The 24,803-nt window shown below is 50.2% G+C and overlaps 3 protein-coding genes and 2 pseudogenes across 6 annotated transcripts; 2 read left to right on the top strand and 3 right to left on the bottom strand.

Moving 5' to 3' along the window:
• The first annotated feature begins 7,219 nt into the window (after positions 1 to 7,219).
• Positions 7,220 to 9,703, top strand: LOC120677382 (annotated as a pseudogene).
• A 248-nt stretch (positions 9,704 to 9,951) lies between these two features.
• On the bottom strand, positions 9,952 to 13,115 carry LOC120677381 (lysine-rich arabinogalactan protein 17-like). Of its 3 annotated transcripts, XR_005676299.1 has the most exons (3): positions 12,645 to 13,110; positions 11,230 to 11,408; positions 9,952 to 10,172 (listed from the first exon to the last, which is right to left on the bottom strand). XR_005676299.1 is itself a non-coding variant. In XM_039958533.1 (2 exons), the coding sequence occupies exons 1-2, from the start codon at positions 12,999 to 13,001 to the stop codon at positions 10,167 to 10,169; spliced, it is 363 nt and encodes a 120-aa protein (XP_039814467.1). In that variant the 5' UTR covers positions 13,002 to 13,115; the 3' UTR covers positions 9,952 to 10,166. The 3 variants fall into 3 exon arrangements, 1 of the variants encoding a protein (XP_039814467.1); XM_039958533.1 differs by lacking the exon at positions 11,230 to 11,408 and having other exon boundaries at positions 12,645 to 13,115; XR_005676300.1 differs by lacking the exons at positions 9,952 to 10,172; positions 11,230 to 11,408 and adding an exon at positions 12,353 to 12,534 and having other exon boundaries at positions 12,645 to 13,115.
• Positions 13,116 to 13,488: 373 nt separating this feature from the next.
• LOC120677380 lies at positions 13,489 to 15,204 on the top strand (annotated as a pseudogene). Its single transcript, XR_005676298.1, has one exon. The product of XR_005676298.1 is annotated as an uncharacterized LOC120677380 (transcript).
• Positions 15,155 to 19,899, bottom strand: LOC120677379 (elongator complex protein 2-like). Its single transcript, XM_039958532.1, has 10 exons — positions 19,524 to 19,899; positions 19,337 to 19,424; positions 19,137 to 19,222; positions 18,790 to 18,943; positions 18,444 to 18,604; positions 17,669 to 18,340; positions 17,230 to 17,548; positions 16,880 to 17,097; positions 16,092 to 16,269; positions 15,155 to 15,979 (listed from the first exon to the last, which is right to left on the bottom strand). The coding sequence occupies exons 1-10, from the start codon at positions 19,695 to 19,697 to the stop codon at positions 15,477 to 15,479; spliced, it is 2,553 nt and encodes an 850-aa protein (XP_039814466.1). The 5' UTR covers positions 19,698 to 19,899; the 3' UTR covers positions 15,155 to 15,476.
• A 305-nt stretch (positions 19,900 to 20,204) lies between these two features.
• Positions 20,205 to 23,913, bottom strand: LOC120677376 (LRR receptor-like serine/threonine-protein kinase RGI3). The gene is made up of 2 exons (XM_039958529.1): positions 20,997 to 23,913; positions 20,205 to 20,859 (listed from the first exon to the last, which is right to left on the bottom strand). Exons 1-2 carry the CDS (start codon positions 23,806 to 23,808, stop codon positions 20,393 to 20,395), a joined length of 3,279 nt encoding a protein of 1,092 aa, XP_039814463.1. The 5' UTR covers positions 23,809 to 23,913; the 3' UTR covers positions 20,205 to 20,392.
• Between the last annotated feature and the right edge of the window lie 890 nt (positions 23,914 to 24,803).

Genomic DNA, 24,803 nt, shown 5'->3' with positions numbered 1-24,803 from the left:
TTTGTGGATAGGGTTCCAATTCTCATCGAGGGAGCTATTTTCCAAGCTAATCTTCTTGTCCTAGATCAGATGGGTTTAGATGTGATTCTTGGGATGAATTGGTTGGGTAAGCATGACGGAGTTATCAAATGTGGGCCCCGCACCATTGATCTTTTGCACCCTTCTGGGAGTAGAGTTCTACTCTCTCTTGCCAAGATGGAATCTTGTTTATATGCCTTGGCGAGTACCATAGCCACGGCGTTGGAAAATATTCCCGTGGTTTGTGAGTATCCGGATGTCTTTCCAGAAGAATTACCGGGTATGCCTCCTGATCGTGAGGTGGAGTTCGTCATAGAGCTCAAGCCTGGAACTGCTCCTATCTCTAGACAGCCTTACCGAATGCCTCCCAATGAGTTGAAAGAATTGAAGAAACAACTCAAGACTTTATTGGACAAGGGTTTCATTCGTCCGAGCTCCTCTCCATGGGGATGCCCGACTCTTTTTGTGAAGAAGAAAGATGATAGTTTACGGTTGTGTGTTGATTACCGTCCGTTAAACGAAGTTACTGTCAAGAACAAATATCCTCTTCCACGGATTGATATCTTGTTTGATCAACTCTTTGGAGCTCGTTATTTTTCTAAGATTGATTTAAGGTTGGGTTATCATCAAATCAAGATTCGAATTGAAGACATTCCGAAAACGGCTTTCTCTACTAGATATGGTCTCTATGAATTCACTGTCATGTCTTTCGGCCTCACCAATGCACCGGCTTATTTCATGTATCTGATGAATAGCATCTTCATGGAGGAACTGGATGTCTTTGTGATCATCTTCATTGATGATATCCTCATTTATTCCAAGACCAAAGAAGATCATGCTCGTCACATTCAGATTGTCCTTCAAAAACTTAGGGAGCATCGTCTTTATGTTATGCTAAGTTTAGCAAATGTGAGTTTTGGCTTGAAGAGGTATCTTTTCTTGGTCATGTCCTCTCCAAGGATGGTATTGCTGTAGATCCTAGTAAGGTGCAAGATGTTCTGGATTGGAAGCAACCTCAGAATGTCCATGAGGTTCGGAGTTTTCTGGGACTTGCGGGATATTACCGCCGGTTCATAGAGAATTTCTCTAAAATTGCAAAGTCCTATGACCGAGTTACTGAAGAATGGGGTCAAGTTTGAGTGGTCCCCAGCCTGTGAAGAAGCCTTTCAAACCTTTAAGGATCGTCTCACTACTGCTCCAGTTCTTGCTCAGCCGGATATTTCCAAGAGCTTTGATGTCTATTGCGATGCTTCTCGCATTGGTCTTGGCTGTGTTCTTATGCAAGAAGGCCGAGTGGTGGCCTATGCTTCTCGTCAACTCAAGCGACATGAAGAAAATTATCCTACCCATGATTTAGAGCTTGCGGCTGTTGTCCATGCTCTAAAGATATGGCGTCATTATCTGCTTGGTAATCACTGCAACATCTATACTGATCACAAAAGTCTCAAGTACATTTTCACTCAATCTGATCTAAACATGAGGCAACGTCGATGGCTTGAACTGATCAAGGATTATGACATTGAGGTGCACTATCATCCTGGTAAGGCGAATGTCGTCGCTGATGCACTAAGTCGAAAGGTTCAATGCAACTGCCTGACCATAGCTCCTCCTATGCATACTCTCTGTGATGATCTTCGGAAACTTCGAATTTCTATGGTCAAAGAAGGCTATCTTGCTACTCTCACAGTCAGATCTGATCTTTATGACCAAATTAAGAAAGTCCAAAAGAAGAATAAGGGTATGGCTCGAATTCGGGAGTTAATGAATGAGGGTAAAGCTCGATGCTTCTCTACGGATAATGAAGGAGTTTTATTCTTTGGGAAGCGAATCGTGGTGCCAAAGGATCACAACCTCAGGCGAATTATCCTTGATGAAGCCCATAGTTCTCAATTCTCCATTCATCCGGGCAGTACCAAAATGTATCAAGATCTCAAGCAAAGATTTTGGTGGACTCGTATGAAGCGAGAAATTGCTCGGTATGTCTCTGAGTGTGATGTTTGCCAAAGGGTTAAAGCTGAGCATCTCAAACCGGCTGGTACCCTTCAGCCCTTGCCTATCCCATCATGGAAGTGGGAAGAAATTGGAATGGATTTTATCGCCGGGTTACCCAGGTCTTCTCAAGGGTATGATTCTATATGGGTAATCGTGGATCGACTGACGAAGTCGGCTCATTTTCTTCCAGTAAAGACTACTTATCTTGTCAAGCAATATGCGGAGTTGTACCTTACCCGCATCGTTTCTCTTCATGGTGTTCCCAAGAAAATTGTCTCTGATCGTGGTCCTCAATTCATTGCTCACTTTTGGAGAAGTCTACATGAAGCCATGGGAACTGAACTCACCTATAGTACTGCTTATCATCCTCAAACCGACGGTCAAGCTGAGAGAGTCAATCAAGTCTTAGAAGATATGTTACGAGCTTGTGCTCTTGTATATGAGAAGAAATGGGTTACTTGCTTGCCATTTGCAGAGTTTTCTTACAACAATAGTTATCAAGCAAGTATCAAGATGTCTCCTTTTGAAGCCCTTTATGGAAGACGGTGCAGAACTCCGATCAACTGGTCCGAATCGGGAGAAAGGTCTTTCTATGGTCCAGACTTGGTGAAAGATGCCGAGGATCAGGTCAGGATTATTCGTGAGAATCTTCGCATTGCTCAATCTCGTCAAAAGACTTATGCTGATCGTCGTCGCCGAGAACTCCATCTCAAGATTGGTGATTATGTCTATCTCAAGGTTTCTCCATTTAAGGGCACTCGCCGTTTTCAAGTCAGAGGAAAGTTAGCGCCACGCTATGTCGGACCTTTTCGAATCATCAAAAAAGTTGGAGCAGTGGCCTATCAATTGGAACTTCCTCAATCACTCTCCGCAGTGCACAATGTCTTTCATATATCTCAGTTGAAGCAGTGCCATCGTGTTCCAGCTGACGCCGTCGACCTTGAGTCACTTGATCTTCAACCGGGCCTTACCTATGGAGAACACCCAATAGCCATTCTTGATCGAGATGAAAGAAAGGTGAAACGTAACATGGTGAAGTTTATAAAGGTCCAATGGAGCAACCATTCCGAAGATGAAGCCACTTGGGAGCGTGAGGATCGGTTACGTCAAGAATACCCGGATTTCTTTTCCGATGAGTAAGTTTTCTCCCTACACCACCCCACTTTCTTGATGAAGTTCCTAGTTATAGATGTTATATATGTGGACACAGTCACCATCGAGAAAACCCTAGGAATGTCTCGCACCACATCCTACCTGCTTTTGTGCATCATCTCTTAGATGTTTATCATGTCTAGGTGAATATGGCCTCAACCTAGTCCGAGTTTTATCCTTCCCCACTTGTCTACCTAAATCTCGGGACGAGATTTTCTTAAGGGGGGAGAGTTGTCACAGCCCTGGGAAAAAAAAAAGGAAAAGAAAATGAAAATTCCCCGCCGGGCCCACATGTCAGCCCTCACTCTCCCTCTTCTCTCTGTTTTGCGCCGCGGCACGCACGCGTCGTCCACCGGCGTCCATCCTCGGCTTCCGCGCCACGTGCCGTTCATCGTTGCGTGCCGTGCCGCCCTTCACTTCTTCACTCGCCCTCTCCTTATCCGCGTCGAAGCCGGCCTCGTTCCCCGCCGCAAACCCTAGCCCGTTTTCCCCATCCTCCATTGCCGCGCCGCCCGAGCTCCCGTCGCCGCCGCGATTCGCCGTCTCCAGTGAGCGTCGTCTCAATTCCTCGCGTAGGAAGCTTCCTCGCGTCGTCCTCCTCCGATTTCGGCGCTAACCCGGCCCCTTCCCCTCCCCTGCAGGGCCGCCGCAGCTCGCCTTCGCCCGCCGCCTCCCCTGTCCGCCGCGCCGCTGGCCCGCTGCCGCTCTTCGCCCGTGCTCCTGCCGGTGAGGTTCGCCGCCGCCTTTTCCTCGCCATGCGCGCCTTCCCTGGCCCGCGCCAGCCCTCCTCCGCTCGCCCCCTCCATCACCGCCGCCGGCGTCGCGCCGTGGCGCGCGCGCTGCGCGCGTGGGCGCGCCCAGGCGCCGGGTCAAGGCGGGTCCTGGCCTTGACGGCCTGGGTGGGGCGCCTGCCCGTGGGACCCACCTGTCGGCCTCTGGCCTGGCAGGTGTGGCTGTCCCGGGTGGACCTAGCAATTGTTGCTAGGATTCCTTTAGGTTTTATATTTCTGCAAACTTGTAAAATCTCTAGAAATTCTTGTATAGCTCCAAAAATTTTGAAACTTGTTTTGTTGGATTCCTCTAGATAAGATCTTCTTAGGAAAAATATTTTTTTGCATGTTACTTTGTTGTAGAATTATCTGTAGATTTATCTTTCAAAAGTGAGTTTATTGCTTGGTTATTTGTATACTGCTTGAAAAATGTCAAACCAAATTTTGTTGGACTCCTTGTGAGGCGTAGTTTTCAGTGGTGGAGCTTGTTCACATGATTCCTTGCTGTTGGTTAGGGTTTCATTTCAATTTCGTGCTTGCTGTCCAAAATATGATTTAATATAGAACTTTGTGCTGGAAAGTGAGAAAATGGCAAAACCAGTTTTGTTAGCCTTGTGTTCCTAGCCTAGTTTCCATGATAGTTTTTTTTGGATTTGTTTAGTTTAGGTTGCATGCTTTTCTAATTTACTTTGTTTAGAGTGGCTGAAAGCTAAAATATTTATGGTTATTTATAGGAAAATGCTTTTCCTGCAAAACCAATTTTCATGAGTTCTTTGCATTGTCTTCTGCATGCTCATTTATTTCCATGATTTATGCATGTTGTTAAGATCATTTCTTAATTCTTGCATCGCATTCATGCAATTTAGTGACCAAGCCGTCGGAGAACGAACCCGTGGAACCCGCCGAGCCCGTCGAGCCCGAACCCGGAGTCCCGTTCGTGGTCGAGTCGGAAGTTAACCCAGGCAAGCAGCTAAGCATATTCCTTGCACCTATTTAATCTGATTTAGTTTAGCTATCTCATCGGGTAATGTTGGGTGATATGTTATAATTGTATTGCATTCTTGTACCTGATTTCCTGCATTACCATTCCTTGAATTGTTATCCATACCGTTGTCACTTGTTAGTCAATGAACTACTTAATTTGATTAGATGCTTAGTCCTGCTTAGAATACTTATCGTGCTTGCTAGAAAGGAATGGATTGGAGTATCACACTTACCTGTTTATCCTTGATCGCACTTGAGCCGGGGCTAGTATAAGTTGGTAGTATCGAGATTCGAGCGGAATGTTAGGGCCTAGAGAATGAAGTCACATGGGCATAGTCCGTTTGGATCGATTAAGGACCGAGTGGACGACGTCGGTTTTGAGCACCTTTCCGTGCTACCACATATCCAATATAATGGAACGGATAAGCCAAATACCTTCTTTGACTTGGTCATTGGGGCCCGGTCCCAGATGCGTGGCCAACGGGCTATGCAGGGAGGCTTAGCAGGTCCCCGAGTGGAACTATGTGTAGGAAAATTTAGAGATGTCCTCGGTGGAACTAAGTCTCCACGCGCAAGCTGGGCGTACCCTCAACGGTCGAGCCATGTTGGGAACGGTTGACGCGAGTACCCTCTTATCCAACTTTAGCGGGTTGGGTGAGTCGCATGGTCCTTGCGTCGTGTGGGTAAAGTAGTACACCCTTGCAAGGTTATAACCAATTCGAACTGCCGCGCTCTCGGTTATGAGCAAGCTCTTTAACCCATGAACTCCTCATAGATTATCGTTGATGCTGAGAATGGTTCGTGTTACAGCTATGAACAGTTATAGTTGTATTACTCTCTTAATCAATTAAAATTGTTTGGGTTTGGGCAAGATTAATTAATTCTGCTAGGTGATAGTGTAGAGAGCTAATGCTTATGCAATAATTACTTAACCTTAAAGCTTTTACTTGAGCCTTGCATGATCCTTGTTTATTTAATCGCGTAAGTCTTGCGGAGTACCTTTTGTACTCAGGGTGCTTTCTAAACCTAGTTGCAGGTGAGCCGGAAGTGGTGTTCGGCCATTTCTACCCCGCTGATCCTAATGCGGGGGAAGAGTAGGCTGTTGCTGCGGTGGTGATGTCCTTGAGCAAGGCATCATCATCTTAAGTAAGTTTTATCGTAGCTGAGCTTCGGGAGAGCATGTATTTTCAATAAGCTCTAAATCTCTGTTTAATATGACTCGCGTGAGCTCAAGGCTTGTAAAGTGAAGCTTGAAACCCACCTATATTAAACTTGTAATATTAAGTCTCGGACTCTGGTTTTATATAGCTGCTCTTTGTGGATTGTTGGCTATGTATTCGATTGTATACGGTATGTGCATATGCTGATTCTGGGCGTACGTTGGAGCACATACCGGGACTATCGGATTTGGTATTATTTTGAATGAATGACGTGTCGGTTATTCGTGTCTCTAGATGTGGGATAACACGTGGCACGCTCTACGGCAAGCACGTGTTAACTCTCATCTGGGTGATAATGACCAGCGGTTCGTTTAAAATAGTATCAAATTGGGCGGTTCTCACACCGAAGAGGCCAGTAGTGGAACCTGCATGACTCCCTCAATGCCAACCGTGAGGCACGCGGGCCACGACGGCGTCGCTTCCCGGATGGCATTCAGGGAGCCTGGCAGAGAGCACGATGGGAAGCAAAAGGCTGAGGGGCACGCGGCGTCGGCGAGCAGCGGGATAGGGCCTCGGCCATCCTGCGGCATCGTTCCTGGTCGCTAGAGGGCTAGAGGTAGAGGGTGCTGGGGATGGGCGGATGGCTGGCCGGACGCGGCCAAGAGCTCGCTGCTGTGACCTGTGAGTGAAGGGTGCCGGCTCCGGACCCCGGGAACGCCGCCACCCGAGCCGGCACGCATCGGGTGGTAGTACGGCATGTCTAACTGTTGGCCCATCGTGCGTGCGGAACTGGGCCGGATCTGGAGCCGAGCAGGCCCACCTCCAGTCCATGGGCTAGCCAGGCCGGCGGCAGGCTGCACCGTGCTTTCAATCCAGCCCGTCGCCGCGTTCATCCAGCCACGGCGCTGCCACGCCCACGGCCCACGGGCCGATCCACCCTCTCGCGCCCCGAAATCGAAATAATTTAACGCATTTCGCCCTGCAGTTAACAGCGACATCATTCATCATCTCTTACCAAAAAAAAAAATTCGAAGGGCGAAATCCAAGGCCCAACTGCTAAACGAGGACGACAATAAAAATAAAAAAACCACGTGTACAGTTGCCACCCCGTACCTCATACAGTCATACGCAGCCAACCAAGAGAGCTTCTTCGGTCTCTGCTGCTGCTCTGTTCTTGAAAAAAAAAAAGAGAAGGGGGAGGCGCGCTTGGCAATGGGCAATGGCGAGTTGGCATCGCTTGCCTTGGTTTTTATAGCAGCCAGGAGGTCAGCGGCGGGGTGAAAAGCGCGCGCGATCGGCGCCACCGCACGCCTCGCCGTTGCCGGGCTCCGCGCGCCATTCCCGCACCCGACGAGCGCGCCCGCCCGCATCCGATCCCTCCTCCCCTTCCTCGTGACCAGGGACCTGCGCCGCGCGTGCCGCGTCGCTCTCTCGCTCGCCATTAACCTCCTGCCCCCTTAACCCTCGGTTCCCCCGAGCGGCGCGGGAGGGAGCTTCCGGTCCTAACCCCGGCGGAGCTAGCGCGGCGGGCGGCGATGGGGCGCGTGAAGCTGCCCATCCGGCGGATCGAGAACACCACCAACCGGCAGGTGACTTTCTCCAAGCGCCGCAACGGGCTCGTCAAGAAGGCCTACGAGCTCTCCGTCCTCTGCGACATCGACGTCGCGCTCCTCATGTTCTCGCCCTCGGGCCGCCTCAGCCACTTCTCCGGCCGCAGCGGGGTCGAGGACGTCATCCTCCGCTACATGAACCTCCCGGAGCACGACAGGGGAGGGTGAGTCTTGAGTCCTATCCGACTGAATTCCTCACGCATTCGTGTGCCATCGCAATGCCGGCCGGCCGCCGCCTCATATTTTCTCCTTTCTTTGCGCCGCCCATCCATTGTTGCAGTCGCAGCGCCGTCCAGAACCCAGAGGTAAGGCAATGCACCCCTCCAATCATCCGATTCCAGTGGAAAAAGGAACTGGTGATCACAGCCGAATTCAGTGCAGTACCTCGTCAGCGTGCTCCAGCGGCTCAAGCGCGAGGGGCGACATGGCCACGCAGCTAGCCAAGTACAACTGCAAACAATCCCCACACGTCCAGTTCTTGCTCGTAAAAGCTCGCTCTCATGTCTCATCTGAATCGCCTTCTCTTCTTCTTCTTCTTCTGAATTTGCAGCCCCGGGGCACTGAACGAGAGAGTCGAGGTGAGTTCAGATTTCAGAGGTCTACTGCAGTCGAACTGTCCAGGCCTGACATCTTCAGACCACTCGGTGCATTCCAACGATTTCTTTCTCATAGACTAGTCCAATGCATTTGCATCCGGCAGGAGATCCAGCGGGAAATTTATTCTTCGCAGCAGCAGCTGCACATCTACGAGGAGCGCCTGAGGTCGGCGACGAGTCACCAGAGGTTTTCACTTTTCAGAACTGAATTCGCCGTCCTGAAATGGCGTTTTCATTCAGAAACCTTTTTTTTTTTTGCAGGCTGTTCGAGCCCGACCCTGCCGCGTTCGGATCCACGAGCGAGATCGACTGCTGCGAGAAGGTCATCGAGGATCTGAACTTGCTGCAATCTGATTGATACTGATACAGCAGTGTGCTGACTTTGCCCCCCGGCGTATCTGCAGAACTACTTGCTGGGCGTTCACATGACCCCGTTCGATCCGGCAGCATCTGGGATGGAGGTGATCGTCGGCTATTTATCTTTGTTTTTGTTTTTCAAATTTTGTTCTTCAAAGATGAGAGAGTATAGGAGCCTGCCTGCAAACTTTTGCATGAAAAGAATGCATCGTGCAGGGGACAGATGGAGCGCAGATGCACACGGACCAAGCCGAGGGCATGGGCACGTTCGCCGGCGACGCCGCGCTGTGGGCCGCCGCCGGCGTGGGGTCAGACGACCCTGGCCACCAGATGTTCGGCGCGGCCGACCCGTTGATGTACCTCAGGTACGTGGCGTCTGGCGTGTCTCACCTGCCGCATCAGCGCCGATCATATCACCGGAAAAGTCTTTCTTCCTCTCGTGCCAGGGACCAGGACGTGTACGACGCGACCTCCCAGGTGACCAGGCTGCACGGCGACCCGTGCGCCGGCGGCGGCGGCGAGGCAGCCGACGCCGAGGCGGAGGCCGAAGCGTGGCTGCAGGCCTACACCTGCACCGAGCTGCTCTCCACGCCCTTCCCCCTCATGCCGGTGAGCCACCGACGCATCATGTCGCTAGTCCACGGCCACCGATGCATAATGTGACCCTGACGTGCCTGTTGTTGCCGCTGCAGCACTGCCTGGGCCCGGACGACGAGTTCCTGCCGCTCCAGGACAGCAGCATGGCGGCGGCGCAGGAGCCGGTGGAAACGTCGGCGAGCTGCTCCTACGTGCCCAGCGACGACGCCGGCGATGGCCTACGACAGCACCGTGGCGCCCGCGAACGTCGCCTGACCTGACGAGTTCACCCACTGTAATTACAGCGTAGCACATACACGTCAGAATAACCAGTGAATAATTTCCGGAGCTAGTGCCGCGCCTGTGCTCGATCACAAAAGGAAAACTGAGGTGACGCAGACGCTCGCACAAACTTGTAATCTCTAGAGCAAAATCATACGATCTCTGTTCATAAAGCTTGACGAAACCGGAACTCGAATCATTCGCAGCAGTTGATCTACAATGATACAGACGATGACCAGACGATTCGATCCTTTCTTACCAACGCACGAATCTGGATTTCTGGATGGCACCTTGTGACAGAACCGCCAAGTTAAACGGCTTAATTAAGCGTAATGGCTATTATCTAAACACATCAGGCGCATTAACTTAATTAAGTGTAACCTGATAGCCTGTTTCTAACCCACAGGCCGATCGAAACACACCAGAAGTCTCGCGCAACGGCGAGCACAGACGGTACCAGCATAATATAATTTCACAAAAATAGATAATAACATAAATATTTACAAAACAGCTTTAAATTTGGAATTTACATAAAATAAATGACAGTAGCGGAAGAGAATATAACCTGAGAGAAAGAAATTCGATTGAGAACCAATAAAACAAGACGATAACTATGAACACGTGTGAGGACGTCACATCGAGCCCACTGATGCGAATCCTGGTTAGCTTCTATACCTGAAATAGGGTAAACAACAAACCCTGAGTATACTAATACTCAGCAAGACTTACCCGACCAGTGGGTATAACTTAGCCCACATATCTAGACATGCTAGGCATTTGGCTGGTGGTTTGTTTTTGCGGAAATAGCACTAGAAGTGTATCCTTACTTTCAACATTTTAGCCACATATTTTATATAGCTAGACTCACACTAAAGTTTGCCTGTCTACACACACAGGTGGAGCATCCAAATAAGATTAAGAATTTATATTCATTTTTATATCTCTAAAACTCTAGCTCATTCGCTACGGTGTGACAAAGAGACCAAGGCACTCATAACCGCGAGACACGGCGAATCGATCCGATTTAACCTTGCAAGGTGGACCTAACCAACACGGCACGTATTGGCCCCGTCGGACTATACATGCCAACCATTCCCCTCCCCGCCTCGAACTACAGGAACCAGCCCAACGACATATGGTCAGCCGAGCTCAACGTGAGACCACCAAAAGTAAACATATGCAACCCAATTCTCCGCGACTACTCGACTCGCCCCAGGAGTTGGGTGCGGGTTCCTGTACTTTCGAAGCAAGGCAGTACTCGGCTTACCGGTTTCGACTACCTCCTACTTCCGGCATGCGGTTAGTACAATTCAATCCCCGATCAGCACTGCCACAACGACCGGTCCTTAATCGACACGGACGGGACTAAGACACACAGAAACCCTGTCCTGCTGCCATACCTATCCATCATTCCCGCCCGGTCTCACATCTCCATATCCAATACAATCCATTTCACAAATACTGAAGTATAAAGATAATAATGTATCTCGCGAGTAACCGGCAATTACTCGGCTTCTAAAGTTTCCTATGTCTCGCGAGTGACACGAAGTCACCCGACTTCTACCGGACTCTTTTAGCCTGGCACCACTATCGACCTAGACATACTAGTAAAAATTCGGGGAACCTAAGGATCATGCAGCGAGGGTTCCAATCAATTCCTAATACGTAATGCACAAGTAATAGATAAAACATATATATAGTGAAGCATAATTTAAAATAATAGGACATGCACCGGGGCTTGGCTGAGGGTAACACTAGGTTAGTGTTAATTAGATGATACTCGCTTGGCGAGCATCTGCCTTCGGTCATGCATATTGGGATCCATCCACCCATCTTCTAGAGGTGTCCACCATTCACCGTCTTCTGGCTCGGCTTCAATGTCACATCCCTCACGTGGTTCATCTATCGTACCTAAATGAAATGCAGCAATGCATATGTATGAATGCACAGTTCTGAGTTGCTCAACAATATAGATGCTATTATTTTTCCTTCACGATAAAGTTGTAGTCTAATAAGTAGCAAACAATCATATCACATGGGCAATCGTTTATAGAGTAGTTAACTACATTTCTAACTACCCATGGCATCATGATCAACGGCACAAAAGAAGTTCACTAACTGCACGAACAAGCAATAGTTGATTCCTATAACATGCAGGTCATAGCTTGCTAATAATTAAATAACTCAGTATATAAACAACAACAATTTCAGAAAAAAAAAATATTCTAAACAGAAGGTACAAGGAGAAATATACTCTATAAAAATCACGTCATTTCATGCATCCATTTAATCCGAACAATTCATTCATTCAGACAACTCCTAGAGCAAGATTGAATTATACAGGTCAGACCAGAGCAAAACAGAACCTGAAATTTTAACAGGAGGTCGACACAGGGATGAATTAGCTACTGTGAATTTTTCATGATTTTATCTACACAGAATTAATTCTGAGAAAATAAACAAAACGGACATCAATATAACAAGATTCATTTTTAACTTCTGTTCTATTCATGAATTGGTGCTCAAACTTCATGGACAAGCTAAGCTACTCAAAAAGAACATGCAGAAATATTTTCATGATTTATTACGAACAGAAACTATTTACCATAAATAAAGTCTACTAAACAAGGATTAAATCAAATAAATAGCTACACCAGAGAACTAATCATGAAATTTTTATAGCAATACTAGTGTTATAAGAACAAACTACCATAAAAGTTTCATTGCAAGACCTAGCTTCAAACAGTAGTTAAGAAAAAGATAAAATCAACCAATATTTATGCACTAGTAACACAAATCAAATTCTACAGCAAAAACTTGCAACTAACACCTACCCTATTATGGTTCTACTGCATAGATCTCTTCAAGAGGATTCCAAAACAACAAGATTTTCTATTTTACGAATTTTCTACGAATTGATATTGAATTTCAAAGTTTACAGCTAGAAATTACAAAGGAGTCCTTAAAGCACTATTCATCTGAGTCATGGACTTCGCAGAAAACACCCTGGGATTCTTTCTATTGCTGTCTGGAGTCCCTGGTCGCGAAAAACAGGGGAGGGGTGAAAGGGAAACGGTGATTCCGGCCATGGGAGGGCTAGCCGGCGGCGAGGGAAGGGTGGAGGAGCGAGAGGAGATCGGCGCGGACCTGTAGGTGGCCTTGGAGCGCGAGGAGGTGGTCCGTGGTGGCGGTTCCACGGCGGGCGGCGGGTGGCAGTGGTACTGTGCCGCTGCGGCGGCGTTCCGGCGTGGCTGGGCAAGCGGGGTTGGGCCGTGGAGAATCAGTGGGAGGTGGAGAAGCTATTTCGGTGGCCGGCTTGGGTGGAGGAAGGCCGGAGGTGGGAGCGCGGCGTGCAAGGCCGGTGGCAGCCATGACGGGCGACGAGGCGCGCTCTGGGCAGCAGGGGAAAAGGGCTGGGGCTCGGCTCTCGCGTGAGCAGGGGAGAAGCTTCGTGCGATGCGTCGTTGTGGCGTGCGCGAGCGGCGCCGTGGCCAAATTGGCCATGGTGACCACACACGGGAGAGAGGGAGCAAGCTACACGTGGGCTTGATATTTTTGACTCCATTTGAATTTTCAAATTGTGTTTAGCACTCCTAATTGATTGCTAATTGAGGGGCGTTACACACCTGAAGAAGGACGAAGACGACATGGCATGGTGCTCCGCTCCCCCCATCCAAGGAAGATCCATCATCCATGTAAAGCTGTGCAGTGCGGCGTCAGCTTTTGACGCCGCTGGTGACAAAGCAGGGTGCACTACACCAAAGCCATGGACTCATCAGGAATGTTCCTTCCTGTGGGAGATCTCGTTATCAAGCACAGCCGGTTTCTCTGTCAGCACATATAGGTTCCTTAGTCATGAATTAACCCCATACCTGGCTTTATTTCGAAACGAGACGGGTCCGGGACCGCCTTTTTCGCCCTTTGGCGGCGAGGCTAAGCAACTTGTTCTAGTTGATCTCTTCCTGTGCTCTCCTCCCAGAGCATACTTCTCATCTGAAACTCCTGATTTATTGGCTGCTTTTCAGTCTTAAAACTTTGTTTTTGACTTAGACTCCATTAACAAGAAGATTGCATGAACCTAAGTGATTGAGACACATGCTACCACTTCATCTCACCTTGGTCAATGTTAAAAACTGCATAAGAAAAGCATTGAGCAGGTGTTCCTGATGAATGATTCACTGCTTCACTGAGTATATATTAGTGGGAAGAGCACTGCCAAGTTGCTGTCTGAACAAGCCAAGCCAGATTGCCAGAAACATAGACATCGAGCATCAGATTATTTGGTAATGCGAAGAATAACCCAAGCTTTATCTTTCCCAGTGCAAGAATTATGCTTTTGTGAGATAAAGCAGACACCAATCGATTGCCGGCAACCGGCAGAGCTGCCCCACTCCACACCTTTGCTTAAAGCAGCTCTCATTTTTCAATGCAGAAACACAAGACAGTGGCCCCACGCCCGATTTTCAAAAGCTTCTCTTTTCTCCCTTCTTTATTTTGGGGACACCACCATTACCCCAGCCCAGCCTCCTTTTAACTCCATCACTCCATTCCCTTACTCTCGTTGTTGTTGTTCTTCTTCTTGCCCTCTAGCTTGCTTTCCCCAATCCCCGTTACGCCTCTGCACCCTGAGCTCCTCGTCTTCCTTGTTCAACTTGGTGGTAGTGGTGCTGCAGAAATGGGCACTCCTTACCACCTCTAATCACCAAGAACCATCCTGTCCAGGCTGGTCAACATGAGGCAGTTACAGCCGGGGCTGCCACCACCGCCAGAGCCTCCGTCCAAGACGACCCGGCAGCAAGAGGTGCTGCCACAGCGGCTACCAGCGGCTCCTTCCAAGATTATCCTGCAGCCGCGTGACCGGACCTCGCCGGCGATGTGGTTCGCGGCCATCGTCTGCTTTGCCTTCAGCATCATCCTGATCGTGGCTGGCATGGTCATCTTGATCATCTTCCTGGCGGTCAAGCCAAGGGCACCGTCCTTCGACACGGCCAACGCCAGCCTCAACAGTGTCTACGTCGACTCACCAGCCTACTTCAACGGCGATATGACGCTCGTGGCCAACTTCTCCAACCCCAACCAGAAGATCGACGTTGTGTTCCGGTCCGCCACCGTGGAGCTCTTCTTCCGGGACAGGCCCATGGCCGTGCAGGTGCTGCCGCCGTTTGCGCAGCGTCGGGGCCAGTTTCAGGTCCTGAACTTGCACATGGTGTCAAGCCGTGTGCTGCTGCCGCCGGAGGTGGCCATGGAGCTTGTGAACCAGGTGAGGAGCAACAGGGTCGTGTACACCATCAGAGGCTCCTTCAAGGTGGAGGCCAGATTTTGGTTTAGCCACTACTCATACTGGATGAACACAGTCTGTGAGGTGGAGCTCACAGCTCCTCCTTGTGGAGTTCTTGTTGCCAGGAGATGCAGAACAAAGTGACTGACTTCTGAAATTCCCCATCCAGTTCTATTGTTGTATCAAACCATAGATCTTTTTCTTTTGTATACTGAAATTGGGCAGGCTAAAGTAAAACGTACTCATGATTGATGTGAATTTGATGTTGGTTCATCTCTGGGTTGAGCTCTTGCTGGCTCAGTTGCCGCTGGAGCCTGAAGGCTACCTGAAGCACAGTAGAAAACTGTAAGAAAGCTGAACATAGAGTTCAACAAGTGTGTAACTCATTGCTTCCTTTGAAGCAATTTAGTGGGTTTTATCAAAGTATTATTGCAGGTGTAGAAGATACAAGAATCACAAAACTCTGCTCGCACATGTGTTTCAGCAATGTGTCACCACTAATAACTCGACATGTTCCTTAATAGATCATATGAGTCATTATGAGAGATATGCAACACTGCATCTTTTACCACTAAACTAGTGTTACATATGGACATCAAATGTTTCATGACGAAACTAGTTTTACAACACATCTTGGCAGACATTAACAAAAAGCTGCCAGGCATGTAACAGCTTGACCTACTAAATATGGATGCATTGGTCTATGTCCTGCAATGGACATCAAACACCCTCACACAGTGATCAGCTCCACAGGAAGCCAGCTCAAGTGCCGATTTCTCATCAGATGAGTCGGGTTGCCGCCAACGTAAACGGTGCACGGTTGACACGTGACACAACAGAGGGTCAAATTGGAGCATACATGCTGCACTGAGCGGAGATGAGTCTGGAGTACTGCTGCCTGCAGAAGCTCTTCCACCTGAAACACTCCAGAGCTCGATTAATCCATTGTCCATGCCAACAGCAAGAATACCGGCATTGGAAGCACGGTCACGGCCCATCCATGCCAGTGCGGTGACACTGTCACAGAACTGAGGCAATGTTGCAAGCAGTTTCACAGAAGATGCATCTTGAACACACCATATCTTGACAGTCTTGTCCCTTGATCCAGTTGCAAATTGATAACCAAAGGGGTTCCATGAGCATGCCCATATAATTCTTTTGTGTGCTTCATGCTTTGCAACAAGACGGTGTTCCACTCCTTCCTCTAGAATTACATAAGTGGAATCATATCCCAGGAAAAAAAAGTGTGACTGTAAGAGACAAATATATAGCAATAACTTCAATGGAAATACATGATTCTAAGAAAATTTACTTACTTGTTTTCCTGATTGAAAAGATTGACAAATGGCGATCCCTCGAGACACTCAAGAGAAAAGCATTATCACGAGAGAACTCCATTTGTGTCACTGTAAGATTGTGGGATTGCAAGTGGCCAACAGCTTTCCATGTTCCAACTTCCCAGAGCCAGATCTCAGCAACTGGCGCTGATTGAGCCTGAATGATAGTTAAGTTCCATCATATTTCCATGCACACAGTAAAATCAAATCGTAAATAATTAAGCATAATATGCATTAACTAATGTGTAATGTCATTATGCCAGTGTCAAATATTGACATAAATATTGACATAGTGAAAAATTTAGTATTGCCACATGAAGAACTGTTTTCACATAGTGGACGACTGAACATGCCAAGAATCACCAGAAATAAATAAGAACCAAAAAAGTGGAATTTCAACACACCCCCCTGTTTATATAAGATAAAAAAAATTTGCTTGTGAATTCACATTACATCAGTTAGCTTGAGAAAAGTGTTATGAATTGTTGAATAGAAAGATCAAGTATTATACAGGATCAATGGTTGTGTGACTGGTGTGTGGAAAGACCAAAAACATTGTCCCAACAGGATCCATGAATTTCCATGGCATAGTAGTAATATTACATAATTGTTGTCTTTCTATATTTTTATGCAGGTTTTTCCTTTTATTGGTGGCTCATGTTGGGTTTCATTTCTGCCTATCCAACTTGCTTGGGACTGCAAGGCTTTGTTTTTGTTGTTTTATCCACTAATTTCAGATGAATCGGCACAAGAAGTAGCACCAATACCTTGCAAGATGATGCAACAAGCTTCCCTTCATAATCACAGCATATCGAGAAGAGCTCGTTTCCATGACCATATAGTTTGTGCGATTCAGGCCATAGAGTATTCCATGCAAGTTGGTCCTCCACAGGGGGTTCGGTAAATACAGTAGGAACTGCATCAGGAATTGTCTCCATAGACTCTGGACCATCACTAGAATTACTGCTTGGGGATTCCTTGACTCCTGAATATTACCACCATGAAAAAAACAGCACCAAATAAAAGAAAACTGAATTATGCTGTTTCTCAAAGACAAACAAAAGGAGGCATTATTGCTCAATGACATATACCCACAGGATGTATGAGCAATGCTTACCATGTGTATATATGGGTTTCTGTGACAGCCCAAGAGCAGACATATTTGCTCCAAGGACTTGCACATTGTCAAAATCGTCAGAGATGTCAGGTTTCAACAAAGTTGCTTGTTGTAGGGTCTTCAAAAATGATAAGGGAGCTTCAAAGACTCTAGAGACCTTTTCATCAGCACCGCTAACAAACCGGTGGTTCCCACTACCCTGAATGAATGCTACACAGTTAATATCGTGGCCATGAATTTGCGGACGTGCGATTTCGCGCCAATAGATCATGTCTCCAGGGTTAACTTGATTTCTCCAAGGAGCAAATATGCGTGTTGTCTGCATATGCAGCATCGATACAAAAGAACATTAACATGTAGAAGAGAAAACGTAACAACCAACCAAATATATAGCTTATATAAGTACAGGCTAAAATTGATAATAAGCACAACAACTTGCCTGGTCATGACTAACGGATAACAAATATTGACCAGATCTTGCCCATGTTAAGTCAGACACAGGTGCAAAATGACCAGATGGGACAATCTGAGGCTGCCAATTTTCAGAATCCAGTCCAACATCTCTCCACATATGAAAGGAACCACCATAGCCATGTGCAAGAATTGATTTACCATCAGGCTGCCAGTGTCCACCATAAAATCCAAGTGCTGAATGACTCAACTCACCAACTGTCACTGAATTAATCCAAAGGCCAGTATTTTTCTCAGGCTTCCATATCATCATCATCTTGTCCATGGATGCTGATAGTATACTCATCGCCTGATGAGCTTCATTCCCAGGTAACACTGTAGGCGGTTGCCACTCTACGGAATATACCCAATCTTCATGGCCAACAAGAAGAGATTCCAGTGATACTTGATAGCTTGTATTACCAGCTACAAAAAGTGGTCCCTCAATATAGGAGGTCATTTCAATATTTGCCTTCCTCAATTGTGCCGTGGAGCCTGATGAAACGGCTTCTGAATCCATTTTCCATATCCGAATGGTTCTGTCCTGAGATGAGCTAACAAGGAAAAGGTTGTGCTTTTCACTGCTTATCGTCACGGGTAAAGAAAAGTCTAAACTTCTGATCCAATCAGAATGGCCCTTAAGTTCACAAGCTTTAATGAACTGCACATGAAAAACTTCCTAGTTAGGACAGAAAGCGAAGCAACCCCCCCCCCCCCCCAACCCACCATAAAAAAGCAGATTACAAAAATGTAAAGTTACAAACCTTGCCTGACTTATCCCCACAATAAATGTGGATCTTGTGATCTAGACCACCCATTGCCAAAATTAGATGGCTTCTCTGTTCTGGTAACACTGCTAATGAAAGTGAAACCATTGGTTTTGAACCGACGGACAAAGTATGCAGGCAAGACACTTTGCAGCTGCCTGCAGAAGAGGAGGCAAATAACTTAAGTGCAACAGCAACACACGTCACCCGAAGTTCAAAATCATCAAGACCATATAAGATAGAAAAACAATAGAGTGTGATTAGCTAAACTGGTAAGTGGTAAGATTCTTAAAATTATGTTCCAAGCAGTACTCATCACAATCCAGAAGTAAAGCCATCTTACCACCAGGGGTGGGCTCAATAACCATTTCCCAGATAACCACAATACCATCTGACGAAGTAGAAGCAAAAATTACAATAGTATCAGACACCATCCTTCCAGCAAGACAGGTGATCCCTTTCTTATGCATCCCTGGGAGCTGCAACACATGAGACCACTACAAAAGAAGGCATAAACTAACATTAGAAGAAAGCATTCAAACAAATTTCATGTTAATCAAACAAATATTTCTCAGCAAGTACACTGCAACTGCAACCCGACCTAGTACAACACTACTGGGGTGAAGGACATCAATAAAGTTACAGAACAAATTATGCAATTATGGTAAGGTGGAAACAGAATAAACTCACCTCTCCTTTGCCAGAACCAATCTTCCATGCCAGGATTGCGCCATCAGCACTTCCTGAGAGTAGATAGTATGTCTCCCTGCCACGAACTGCAAGCCATGAAGGAAAAAAGCAGTCAAGAGTCGTTTCAGAAAGCTCCAAACTTCTTAGGTTCGGAAACATTTACCCGACGAGTCATAAAAAATGTACAGAAACTGACGCACCTTGGAGCACATCCTTCTTCGTGGGAAGCCATAGCGTGCAGTTCACCGGTGCCTTGTGCCCCGGAAGCGTCGTCACGATCTCACCTGTCTGCTCACAGGAACACGAGTTTGGATGAATGAATCCAAACAAACAAGTGAGATATTTAGAGAGTAGCTAAAATTGCAGGAAGTAGAAGGGCAATGAGACCTGGGGCGAGAAGAGGGCGACGGCGTTCTGGGCGCCGAAGGCCACTAGGCCGCAAGCTCCCCACGAGACGTTGTTCACCACACGGTTGCAGCCGGCGCCTATGAAGACTCTCCGGGCCTCCACGCTCCCGCCCTCTCCGCGGGCTCCAGCGACCTCTCCGGCAGCCGGCGACATCCTGGGAGGAACCCAGCAACTGAGCCGAAAGCGAGGCACCCCTAGGGTTGGAGTAGATGATGGCCAGGAAGTAATGAAACTACACCACCCAACGGCGGTGGTGGTGGCGCTAGCGCGGCTAGGATGAGCGGCGCGAAGGCTGGAGAGAAGCGGCGGCGGCGGCGGCGGCGAGCGGGCCGGAGTGAAGCGTTGCGTTGGGGGAGGAGGGCGCGGCGGCGGGTGATCGGGTGGCCATAGGGTTGCCTGAGATGGGTCTTGGGCCGATTGAGGACACTATTTGGGCTGGATGTCCTTGGACTGGGCCCATACACAAGAAGCCCATGCGTTGCGGGGGTGGGTTCTAACGCTTTCCACTGCAAAATTTGGCCATGCACGGATCATGGCCTCTCTTTTGCTTTCTTCGTCAAACCAAAAATGTTTTTGTTCAATTTTACTGTTTCTGTTTGAAGGGGATACTTCTCATTTCGATTCTACTGGTTCCTTTGCTCTGTTTTTTTTTCTAAAATTGATTTCCATTAATTACTTAATTTACAGGTACAAATACATCTGGAGTACAGAATTACAAGTTATAACCTGAATTAATCAACAGTTGACTACTTACTGATGAACTAATCACACTATCTTATTACATCTCTAAAATTCCAGTGCCTGCTAATTGCCATCTACCAGCACCTTCACCAAGCATGATCCATCAGCTAGAGTACTCGGACATGGCGAACGAGCAGCTCGACGCGCCGCCCTTCGGCAGCGGGCTCCGGACCGGCGACCGCTGCGCCTGCACGGCCAGCGGCGGCGGAGTTGCACGCCGGCTGCTCCTTCCCCTCCTCCCCGCCCTCGGCGGGCCGCCTGACCTCCTTGAGCAGCGCCACGACGTCCTTCATCGCCGGCCGGTCGTCGGCGCGGTGCGCGATGCAGAGCATGGCCACCGAGAACACCTGCAGCATCTCCTGCACCTGCGCCTCCGGCTTGCCGCGCAGCCGCGGGTCCAGGAGCTCCGCCGTGCAGCGCTTGGCCTGCACGTGCTCCCGCACCCACTGCACCAGGTGCGCGCCGCCCGGCAGCGTCGGGTCCAGCGGGTGCCTCCCCGTCAGGATCTCCAGCACCACCACGCCGAAGCTGTACACGTCGCTCTTCTCCGTGATCCTCTGCATCGACGCGTACTCTGTTTCATCATCAAGAACAAGAAAAATGTCAGGCGAAAATGTAATAAAATTTAAACTTTTAAAAAATTGTAATAAAATTTTCGAAGAGATGATAGATGCTGTCACGAGCTCGCGACCGGGACGAATCTTTCTTTACCTGGCGCGATGTAGCCGTAGGAGCCGGCGATGCGCGTCGGTTTGGAGGAGTCGAGCTTGGCGGAGCCGGAGGCGACGGCGCCGGAGAGGACGCGGGCGAGGCCGAAGTCGGCAAGGTAGGGCTCGTTCCGGGGGCCGAGCAGGACGTTCATGGCCTTGATGTCGCCGTGCAGGATGGCCGGCAGGCAGTCGTAGTGGAGGTACGCCACGGCGTGCGCGACGCCGAGCGCGATGTCGTAGCGCGCGCCCCAGTCGGCGGCGCCCTTGACGCCGCCGCGGTGGAGGAACCCGCTCAGGCTGCCGTTGGGGAGGTACGCGTAGAACAGCAGCTTGGTGCTGCGGTTGGCGCCCCACCCGAGCAGCCGCACGATGTTGCGGTGGCGGATGGAGCCCAGCGCCGAGATCTCGTTGCGGAACGCGCCGGCCTCGTCGGACGACCACATCTTCTTCACGGCCAGCGAGTCGCCCCCGGGGAGCCCCACGCGGTACACCACGCCCGAGCTGCCCGTGCCGATCACGTTCGCCGACGTCAGCGCGCGCGCCACCTCGTCCACGGAGAAGTCGGCCAGCTTCTGGTACAGGGTCACCTCCCACGTCTCGTCGGCGCCGTGGATGGCGCCGTCGCGGCGGCCCGAGCGGGCGAGCACGTAGGTCGCCGCCAGGAGGAGGAGCGCGCTCACCACGGCCAGAATCGTCATGGCCAGCTTCAGCGCCGAGAGGGCGGCGTGCCGGGAGGCCTCGTCGGCGCCGGCGCCCACGACAAGCAGGTGGTTGCCGGCGATGTCGCTGAGCGGAAGCTTCTGGAAGAAGGGCGTGTCCGGGAGGTCACCGGAGAATGCGTTGTAGGAGATGTTGAGCATGACGAGGTTCTCGAGCCTCGCGAGGGGCGCAAGGCTGCCGGAGAGCTGGTTGTACGATATGTCGAGGCTGCCGAGCTTGTCGAGATCGCCGAACTGCGACGGGATCTCCCCGGAGAGGCGGTTGCAGCTGAGGTTAAGCGAAATCTCGAGCGACGGAAGCTTCCCGAGCTCCAGCGGGATGCCACCTGAGAGCGCGTTGTCGCCGAGGTCCAGCAGCTGGAGCTTCTCGCAGGAACCGAGCTCCGGCGGTATGGCGCCGGAGATCCGGTTCTTCCCCAGGTTAAGCTTCGTCAGCTCCGGCAACTGTCCAATGCCGGGGCCCAGCAGGCCGGAGAGCTTGTTGTCGGAGATGTCGACGAACTGGAGACTGCGGGGCAGCTCGTCCGGCAGCGCGCCGGACAGGGCGTTCGAGTGGAGGTCCATGAATTCCAGGTTGTCGCAGCCGGACAACGCCGCCGGCAACGGGCCGACGAAGCGGTTGCCGCCCAGGTCGAGGAAATTGAGGTTCTTCAACCTGCCGATCTCCGCGGGGATCGTCCCCGACAGCCGGTTGTTGTTGAGCCGGAGCCGGTAGAGGTTGGTGCAGTTGCCGATCTCCGGCGGGATGAACCCGGAGAGGTCGTTGTCGAGGAGCAGCAGCTTGGTCAGGTTCTGCAGCGCGAACAGCTCCCTCGGGACGGGGCCGGTGAGGTTGTTGTACGAGAGGTCCAGCGACTGCAAGCCCTCGCACTGGGACAGGCTCGCCGGCACGGGGCCGGTCAGCCGGTTCTGCCACGCGTAGAACAGAGTCAGGTTGCGCAGCCGCGGGAAGTCGAGGCCGATCTCGCCGGACAGCTCGTTGTTGTCCACCTCGACGTCGGTCAGCGACGTGCAGTTGGAGAGCTCCGGCGGGATGACGCCGGTGAGCTTGTTCGTGCTGAGCTGCAGCTGCTGCAGGTTCGGCAGCGTGCCGAAGCTGCTCGGGATGGGCCCGGTGAGCGAGTTCAGCGACAGGTCGATGAGCACGAGCTCCTTGCAGTTGGCGATCTCCGGCGGGATCGTGCCGACGAGCTGGTTCTGCCACAGGAGCACCGTCTGCAGCTTGCGAAGCCGGCCGAGCTCCGGCGGGATGGGGCCGGAGAGGGAGTTCTGGTACAGGTAGAGGCTGGTGAGCTCGGTGCAGTTGCCGATGCTCGCCGGGATCGAGCCGGTGAGCATTGCGGTGTAGATGGCGATCGTCTGGATCTTCTTGAGCTGGCCGATCGTGTCCGGGAGGCTCCCGGACATGCCGGTCTCGGCGAGGCCGAGCATGGTGAGGTCGGTGCACCCGCCGATCTCCGGCGGCAGCGGGCCCTTCAGCGCCTGGTTCCCGCCGGCGCGAAGCACCTGCAGCTTCTTGAGGTTGCCGATGCTCGCCGGGATCACGCCGCTCAGCTCGTTGTCGTAGAGCGTGAGGGACGTGAGGCTGGTGAGGTTGCCAATGTCGGTGGGGATGGCGCCACGCAGCGAGTTGGTGTTGAGCGCCAGTGTCTGGAGCTTCCCGAGCCGGCACAGCTCGGGCGGGATGGCGCCCGACAGCTGGTTCTTGCTGAGGTCAAGCGTGGTCAGCTCGGCGAGGTCGCCGAGCTCCTTGGGGATCGCGCCGGTGAGGTTGGTGCCGGAGAGCACCAGCGTCTTGAGCGAGGGCCCCAGCGGGCGCAGGTCCGCCGCCGGCAGCGCCCCGCCGAGGTCGACCGACTTGATGCTCAGCGCCACGACGTCGCCACGCGCGTCGCACGACACGCCGGACCACCGGCACGGCGTCGCGTCGGCGGCGCGCCACGAGTCCAGCGCGCCGCGCGCCGCGTTCATGGACCCCTTCCATCGCAGCAGCGCCTGGCCCTGCTCGTTGACGCCGTGGCACGGCGCGAGCAGCGCCGGGGAGAGGCACGCGACGAGCGCGAGGGCGAGGGTGGCGCGCAAGCGTGGCGGCATTGGTGGAGCGGGTGGCGAGCCCCGGGGGCCTGGCGAGGACCTGGAGTGGTGGCGCCGGCCTCTCCTCGTTGCCTTGGGATTGTAGAGGGGGAGACCCCAGAATTTGTTTATAGCACAAAGGCTTTGGAGACCTGGATCCAAATGAGCAAATAGCTCACCTTTTTCAGGATATTCTTTTCAATAAACAACAGATTTGATTAGGTACAGTGGCTTGTGCTCTCTCTTGATCTCTTCTTCTTCTAGCCATAGCGCGCTGGAGATGACGGTTTCCTCTTTGAGATTCGTCTTTGAGATTTGTGCTCGATTGGAACCTGCAAATTGGAGATGACGGTTTCGCTCCCGGACAATCTTAAAGCCATTTCGACGGCAATGATGGCACGAATGGTCACTTGTACAATTGCTTTCCGCATTTGTAAGTAGTAATCAGCGCGAGTGAGTGGTATCTGTTTGGTTTTTACTGGCGCAACTTGCGCTACGAGAGACTCTTGCATGCATGAAGTACTAAATGAAATTTATTTGCAAATTTTTTTTATGGATGGGTGTAACTTTCCGCGACGAATCTAATAACGATAATTAATCCATGATTGCCTATAATAATGCTATAGTAACCATTTTCTAATCATGCGGTCAAATACCTCATTAGATTAGTCTCGTGAAGTAGCGCAGGTAACTGACTTTATTTAATACCTTTAATTAATGGTCAAAGTTAGCTACAGTAGCTAGTGCTACTAAAACAAACAAGGTCTTGTACCTAGATTAGGTGTTGCAAAATTAGGTACTTGAAGTTTCAGATCAGAAAGGAATATTAGCAATTTTCAATTGAAGTGTGGGGGAAGAAAGAAGATGGAAGGAAGATGGCATGGAGCCCAGTTGATGGCATCATTGGGATATGTTTATCCCCAGTTGATGTACTCATTATCTCCATTGGGTGATCCTGAATTGTTAATTGCTCGCTGCTGGGCTCAGTTGAGAGGGTGAGCGAAGAACACCTCTTC

This window comes from Panicum virgatum, chromosome 6N, assembly GCF_016808335.1.
Source record: "Panicum virgatum strain AP13 chromosome 6N, P.virgatum_v5, whole genome shotgun sequence".
Lineage (NCBI taxonomy): Eukaryota > Viridiplantae > Streptophyta > Magnoliopsida > Poales > Poaceae > Panicum > Panicum virgatum.
This window is presented reverse-complemented; position numbering and strand designations above follow the sequence as displayed.

What these genes read in the sequence shown, in the direction of transcription:
- LOC120677376 (XM_039958529.1), bottom strand. Translation starts at nt 23,808, where the DNA reads ATGCCGCCACGCTTGCGCGCCACCCTCGCCCTCGCGCTCGTCGCGTGC. An exon ending in CTACGGCTACATCGCGCCAG is followed by an intron (nt 20,860 to 20,996) that starts GTAAAGAAAGAT and finishes ATGATGAAACAG; the next exon opens with AGTACGCGTCGATGCAGAGG.
- LOC120677379 (XM_039958532.1), bottom strand. Translation starts at nt 19,697, where the DNA reads ATGTCGCCGGCTGCCGGAGAGGTCGCTGGAGCCCGCGGAGAGGGCGGG. An exon ending in GAAGAAGGATGTGCTCCAAG is followed by an intron (nt 19,223 to 19,336) that starts GTGCGTCAGTTT and finishes CATGGCTTGCAG; the next exon opens with TTCGTGGCAGGGAGACATAC. An exon ending in TATCCGTTAGTCATGACCAG is followed by an intron (nt 17,549 to 17,668) that starts GCAAGTTGTTGT and finishes CTGCATATGCAG; the next exon opens with ACAACACGCATATTTGCTCC.
- LOC120677381 (XM_039958533.1), bottom strand. Translation starts at nt 13,001, where the DNA reads ATGGCCAATTTGGCCACGGCGCCGCTCGCGCACGCCACAACGACGCAT.